The 7,937-nt window shown below is 32.5% G+C and overlaps 1 protein-coding gene across 1 annotated transcript in view; it reads right to left on the reverse strand.

Moving 5' to 3' along the window:
- Nucleotides 1–7,937, reverse strand: part of LOC134259552 (protein disulfide-isomerase TMX3-like) — a 49,576-nt gene that overhangs the window by 9,982 nt on the left and 31,657 nt on the right. The window contains exon 10 of the mRNA XM_062742140.1: nt 1,772–1,825. Within this exon, the coding sequence (XP_062598124.1) occupies nt 1,772–1,825 (54 nt within the window). The remainder of the gene's footprint in view (nt 1–1,771; nt 1,826–7,937) is intronic.

Below are 7,937 nucleotides of genomic sequence, written 5' to 3' on the forward strand. Positions count from 1 at the left end.
AATTAAGTCATCTAGATTCTCTGTCATCTGAGCTAAATTTGTACCTTTTTGACCTTGACCTTAGGCTTATGACCTTAAGGTAGGATTCTTCTCATATTTCTTGTATTTAAAAATTAATGAAATTTTCACAGAATCAGGTAAACAACATCAGTAAGTAATAGTATCAGTGAGATTAAATTTGACCGTTTTATATTAGAGGTAAGGTCAGGTCAAGGTCATTATCTATTTCCTTGACATTAAGAATAAAAAAAGGATTGTTGCCAATCATGTGATGCCTACCTCTATTTCAAAAGTTTCAAGATTGTTTCTTTTGCATAAAACGATATTACTATATCGGGTCTATAGCATGATTTTACCAAATTTACATAAATAATTTAACTTAACTGGATATTGGCTAATCCAAATTTTCTCTGTTTTTCTTAATTTTTTAGGATATATCAGTCATTTTCATATGCTTCCTATATTTAACTTTTTCTTATTTTCACATATAATAAAGTTGTCTTATAAATGTACAAAATGATACAGAAACAAAAAGTTTTGATCGTTTACTAAGAGAGAAAAAGTACTTTTTATGGATTTTTGGCTCAAATCTGTATTTGATTGGAAGCGTTTGAAAGCTTATATAGTTCTAGTTTCTTCAAAAATCATATTTATTTGATATATTTTGAAAGTTTAGTCCCTTATTATTAATTTAACTTACATTTGAAAATTTCTTCAAGTCTTTGATTGTGTAAAAATAATAATTAAATCCATTGTTCTATCATAATTTTGAGAGGCAGAAAAGAAGATATTTTCATACGCCACTATTCCGCCAAAAATATAGTCCCTGCTAGTTTTTAAATGCAGTTTACCATTTCTATTTAAAGTTGTACAATTCTGATGAGGAAAGAAAAATATGGTCTTTAAAATACCTTACACATAAATATATAAGACATATCGGTATAAGCAAATATACTTTGAACGTTTCATCTAGTCAGAAACCAACGAAGAATCCTGACCTTAACATGCATACATGTGCATCAATTTTTCCAATATTTCATACATTCAATGAAAAGTACCTGTTATCATGTCACATTACTTAATTATATTTTAAAAAGTATTGACTTCTCAGCAACTCAATACCTCTATAATGGTTTAAATATCTTCAATGTGTGAATAAGAAGTCCTTAAATAATTCTGTAAATGTTAAAAATATAAATGCATTTGCAATTCAAAAATGAAATGTGCACTTAGATTACTTATAATAATAATAATACCTTAACAAGAAATCAAACTACATGTACACTTATGCATTCTAGAAAATTCTGGACAGACAGAAAAATTGACCCAGAACATTATATCAACTGGGGGTGTAATTTGCAATCATGCTTTCTTTTGATTTAAATAAAAATAAGTCAAGTGCTATGCAAGAGAAAAAGTTTAAAGAGTCTATAATATGCCATGTCTCTCGCAACATGATTCCAGAAAAAATTGTAAGCCCACTATTCTAAACTTTTAGGAACAGAGACTTTGAAAAAAATTGCTTTGTGGTATTTTTGTCATGATTTCCTTATTTTCACCACTGCATGCAGCTGCAGTGTAAAAGGGAGAACACAAATTGAACAGAGAAGATTGATGAGGGATACATAACCTTGGTGTAGGTTACACTGAGTTTATCTTCTCTGTGACAATATCTTGACAGAATATCACGAGTGTAACCGATTTATTTTGACAAAACCATTTACTCCAGTTTTCCTAATCCGTTTTCATTTGAATGCTAGAATTTTCTTACCTGTGGAATATTTCTCTGTATTTCACTGCCATTGTTTGACCCACATCTTTGACCCTAAAAGAAAAGTATGAAAATCATTTTAATATCTGTAAACATTTTGGAGAATCTAAATATTTTTTTTTAAATGTCTGGTACTTATATTTAAAACTTTGGTAAATGTGGTCTGACAGCAATATCTGCAAAACCTCATTTATTACATAATAAGGGATCATTTTAAGAAAGTTTTTTCTTAAGTATGCACTATATGGAGCCAACATGTTTAACAATTGTGTCATAAAATAAGACCATGTCTGTATAGATATTTCAGTTTGACAGATAACCTACAGTCTACCAACAATTTTCCTGTATGCATTTAATCCAAACTTTCTGAAATAAATCTCAAAAGAATAAAGATTGGCATATTTGACATAGAAGTGTGATAAATGACAAAATAGGATTAGCATTGAAAAATAAAATACATCCCAATAAGCACGTATTCCTAGGAGGAATTATTTCACAGGAGATTGTTACACTGGATGAAATGCCATCCATTCATAACAGAATTATAAATGAATTACATGAGATAATTGTTAATGCATCAACCATTTTCTGTGCATTCAATTTGTCTCCAAATTGAAGAAAATTATTTCCGATTCATTAAAAAAATGATGATTAACACTCCTTCCATAAAATTATGTAATGTGGTCAGGAAATCATCGCTTTATGGGACTAAATCATACATCTGTTTACAATAATAGTATCCCTATTTTTGACTATTCAGACAAATTAACAGAGAAATGGGTGTTACTGAGATGACTTTAATATGATATATTCTTTATGTCTGTATCAACTTGGCTTTGAAGCCAGACAGAAGCAAGACAAATACATGTACAAGGTCAGTCAACATCTGAAAATAAGTACCTGGGGAACAGGTAATCAGCAGCACTTGCCAGACAATGACAAAAACAATTGGTAATGTTTACCAAACATTCAAAAGCTCACAAAGATGCACAGTTGTACTAGTTATCCCCCCTTGACAGACTTCAGATCGCGGTAGGTAAATAGCCAATCAGACATACTTCCATAACGTTATCCTGAAGGGAAATGGTAGGTCACATGTAAAAGTATCTTCCCCATACTAATCTGATCAAAGGGATTTGTTTTCCTTTGAGCTATCAATAGATACACCTGCAATAATATCTGAGTGCACCTGCCCTTGTCTTTGACATCCTTGATTGCATCTTTGCCATACCAAAACTTTGGTAAAAAGGGAATTGGCAATGCAAGTCTATGTACATACCTCATATATCAAAGTAGATAAATTGTTAAAAAAATTGCTGAGACAGAGTAAGCTAATGGAATCAACTATCATTTTGCATATTACTTCACTGTTAAGGCTAATATGCATCAGATTTTTACAAAAAAAATTGTAAATCTTTAAGCCAAAATAAAACAAGAGGCCCATGGGCCACATCGCTCACCTGAGCACTGTGGCTGGGAAAAAGTAGAAATTGGTTTATCATTGAATAGTTTATATCCAAAAGTAGTCCCATGACCAATCATGGCTTTGCTATTCTTGATTAGGTGATTTTTAAAGAATTTTTCTAAATATGTCAATGTAAAACTTTGATTGGCCATTGTGGCCCCGCCCTACTCCAAGGGGTCACAACTTGAATCTATACTACCTGAGGATGCTTCCATATAAATATCATCAATTATGGCTTTGTTATTCTTGAGAAGATTTTTAAAAAATTTTCCTATATATTTCTATGTAAAACTTTGGTCGGCCATTGTGGCCCCGCCCTACCCCCAGGGGTCATGATTTGAAGAAACTTGAATCTACACTACCTGAGGATGCTTCCATATAAATATTATCAATTATGGCTTTGTTATTTTTGAGAAGATTTTTAAAAAATTTTCCTATATATTTCTATGTAAAACTTTGGTCAGCCATTGTGGCCTCGCCCTATCCCCCCGGGGTCATAATTTGAACAAACTTGAATCTACACTACCTGAGGATGCTTCCAAATAAATATCAATTATGGCTTTGTTATTCTTGAGAAGAAGATTTTCAAAGAATTTTCCTATATATTTCTATGTAAAAATTTGGTCGGCCATTGTGGCCCCGCCCTACCCCCGGGGGTCATGATATGAACAAACTTGAATCTGATCTACCTGAAGATGTTTCCACATAAATTTCATCTTTCCTGGCACAGTGGTTCTTAAGAAGAAGATTTTTAAAAGATACCACCAAATTTCCATTAATTCCCAATTATCTCCCCTGGAATGAGGGTGAATTCCCTTCACTTAAGGATGCTTTGTGGCAAGTTTGGTTGAGATAGGCCCAGCGGTTCTTGAGAAGAAGTCGAAAATGTGAAAAGTTTACATCAACCATGACAACAACGACTGGCAACGGACAAATTGTGATCAGAAAAGTTATCTGTGATCAGATAACTTGACAGTTTTCCATTGCAGTTTTATTACATTTCTGATAAGTTGTACAACCAATCAGTTCCATTTAAACTTCATAGTATCCTCTACATTAAAAAAAATGAAATTCCAAAAATAGGTCAACATGACCTTTATTTTGGTTTACACACTCTGAGAACCAAAATGAATGCATCAACTGCCAAAATAACATTATTCTTGAAGCCAGTTAGTTTCTGCAACATTTAGATATAGCCATGATAGTCCAAAAGTAGGTCACAATGACCTACTTTTTGTTGACTTTATGTTGACTCCATAACCCTGAAAAAAGATTGATGATTCTACAAGCCAATTATTTTATGGGTTTTCTCTTAGTCCTTTAATTTGTTTTTGAGATAACAAAGTTTTAAACTGTACAGAATTACAAACTTAGCCCACCTGGGCCTGAATTTGACTGAGGATAACTGTTCATTATGACCAATGTACAGTTTCTAGTATAAGTTTCTGGTACATACATGTAGCATTGTCTTTGGGGTGGAAAAATTTCAAATGTATTTTCATACATATTCTGCTTCCCTTCACTTAAAGATGCTCTTCACATGTACTTAAATTTGTTGCGCTTAGTTCTACTAAATTCTGAGTATAAATCAAAGTTTACAAGTTACCCAAAGAAGCGTTTAGACTAGACTCACAGAGCATGGAGTTGATACTTTCATTTTGGGCTCCAATACCTTAGTAGGATGCGGAAACAGTCATTTTGATGATATTCTATAAACTAACATTCTGTGACACAGTAGATGCTAGCACAAAAGAGATCCCCCACTTCTCAAAGGCTGTAAGTGCCGAGTAAAGGTCTAAATCTGCAGCTTTCCAGTGGCAAATAGTTGCATCTCAAATTATGAGTGAAAATTTTTTAAAGGGACATTAAATAAAAAATATTAAAATAAAGTAGCACAAAATAGCACTGTTATATTTAAATGATTTTTAATACACTTTATGTTTTAGTGTATGTGTGTGTTCCTTTAGATCTTCTGTGAATTTTATTCCATTAACTTAGACCCAAAACATCAAGTTTTCTGCAGTTAAGAATACAGTTTTGCCAATTAAGTAAGAAAAATCAAACCCCAGGCATGCACCTAAGGGCAGATAACCATCAGTTAATTCTGTAACAAATGTTTCATTCATCAATACCATGTCAGTGTGTTGCATAACATATCTATGGTTAATTTTCCAAATGTATACAAACAAAAGTAAACGTCTTGCAGATTTTGACATTTCTAGCTTTTCCAAGCAAGAAAATTACTAAAAACTAGAGCAAAGCTCGTTGCAAAGCAACGAGTAGGTCTTCCGTCCTGTTTTGACCGGAAGTGACGTCAACAAAAGAAAGCAATGAGCTTAGTCGTCTCCAGTCACTTTATAAATTCAATTTTGCATCAAAACTTCAAAAAATAAACTATTTCTGACTACTTCCGGTTTGACCGGAAGTGACGTCGCCGGACACATTTTGACGACTTCAATAGATTAAGCTTGACATTTTGAACAACTTTGCTTCTTGGATGTATTACAAATTCTCAATACTTTTTGAGATATCTGGAAAAAACTTTTGCCCCTCTAGATCCCTTAATTTAGGGGTCAGCCCTTTTTTCGAGATATCATTTGAAAGATCTTGTAATTCTGCACAAATTTTGTTCTATATGTTTTAACGAAATATTTTTAGTTTAGAAGATAAAAAGCTAAATATGTGTAAATTTTTGCTCTTTTAGGCGTTCTAATTTTTGACCCCTATATAGCACCACTTTGAATAGAGAAATCGAAAAACAAAAACCGCCATGCACAACTTCAATCCTTGTATTATCTAAAATCAGTAAAATTTCTGCTCCAGCTTTAGCCGTCTCTGAGCCTTTGTCTGGAAACGAAAGCCTATAAATTTTTGTTTAAAGTGAAATAACTCAAAACCGGAAGTGACTTTTTGAAATTTTAGATAGCATTCTGATAGAGTTTAGTAACGTCTATAAACTCTGAAAATTTGAGCAAAATCCATTGAGAAATGAGTGAAATATGAGGCCTCAAACTTGGCGTCTAGGAAAAGGAAAAAAAAGAACTAGAGCAAAGCTCGTTGCAAAGCAACGAGTAGGTCTTCCGTCCTGTTTGATCGGAAGTAGCTTTCATTTTCAACAAAATTGAGAAATAACGCCTAAAAATGGTTTGAATCCTCTAAAGCTATGTTATAAGCAATATTTGCTACTTCCGGTTTAACCGGAAGTGACGACGACGGACGGAAAATTAATTTTTATGCTCCCAGAGACATATGTTACCCAAAAAACTTGACAAGAACGGCAAAAATACGCGTTTTTGACTACTTCCGGTTTGGCCGGAAGTGACGACGCCGGACGTATTTAGACGAGTCAAATAGATTAAGCTTGTCATTTTGAACAACTTTGCTTCTTTGAAGTATTACAAATTCTCAATACTTTTCGAGATATCAAGTAAAAACTTTTGGCCCTTTTTTCGAGATATCATTTAAAAGATCTCAGAATTCTTCACAATTTTTGTTCTATATGTTTTAACAAAATATTTACATGTTAAACGATATAATGGAAAAAGTGTAAGAAATTTTAAAACGCTCATTATGACTTTTTTCAGACCATGCCGAGCGTTAACGTGCAGTACTTCCGGTGAAAGTTAACAACACAATGCAAATCTACATTTGTTGCTCTATCTACCAGGAAAGGTTTCAGCTTCCTGTGATGGGCGGTTTTTAAGAAGAGCGACGGACAAAATGACCCTTAAAAATCACAAAATTGCAAAAATCTTCGAACCGGAAGTGACGTCATCAAAATGAAAAAAAAATGCATCAAGTTTTTTTATGTTCTATCAGACCTGAAAGTTTCATAAAAATATAACCAACCGTTTTTGAGAAATCGCGTGCACAAAATCGGTAAGAAAAAAAATAAGAAGAAAAACAGTGGAAAAGAAACAAACGAATAACAAAAAGGTCTTCCGCTGAAGACGGAAGACCTTAATAATCTTAATCATCAGAATCAGTAGAAGGTCTTCCGTTGGAACGGAAGACCTTAATAAAATTGTTTGTGTAAAATTAATTGCACATAATACACCAGTGCTCAATAAATAACAAACAAAATAAAAATGTTTTTTCTTAATAAATAAACAAATTTTGTTAATTAGTTTCGATTGCCAAACAACTGACAAAAAGGGAGTTAATTTCAGTCATGTGATTGATGTACCAGTGGCATTGCCGATTTCTTTGTTTAATTAACTGAAGCCAAATCTGATCCTGGAATAACCCCGGAAGACATAATGCAATAGCAACAGACATTAGGAATGTGACTTAGAGCAAGTATGCACCTATATCTGAGCATCACTCCAATAAATGTTTAAAATGCATTATCTGTAGTGTCTCTTAAATCTGATCAATATTCTAAAAATTATGAATGGAAGTTCAATGTTAAAAATAAACCTTCATCATTTAGATAAGGAATTTTTCATCACATAGACGTAGGCCTATTAGTTATACATTTGAATACCATATTATAATAAATTCACTGAAATGATTTGAAACCATCATTTACCAATATAGAACTTCACAAACAACATATGAACTGTTTCTTAAATCTTAAAATTGTTAAATGTTTTTTTTTTAATTCTTACTCCATCCCTAAAATAAAATTTTATTTGAACACCTCAAGAAAAAACTAAAAAATACTGAATATAAAACATGGTACAATACAAGCTCATGAAT

Source organism: Saccostrea cucullata, unplaced genomic scaffold, assembly GCF_032062105.1.
Source record: "Saccostrea cucullata isolate Sc308-1 unplaced genomic scaffold, CSIRO_AGI_Scuc_v1 ctg707, whole genome shotgun sequence".
NCBI lineage: Eukaryota > Metazoa > Mollusca > Bivalvia > Ostreida > Ostreidae > Saccostrea > Saccostrea cuccullata.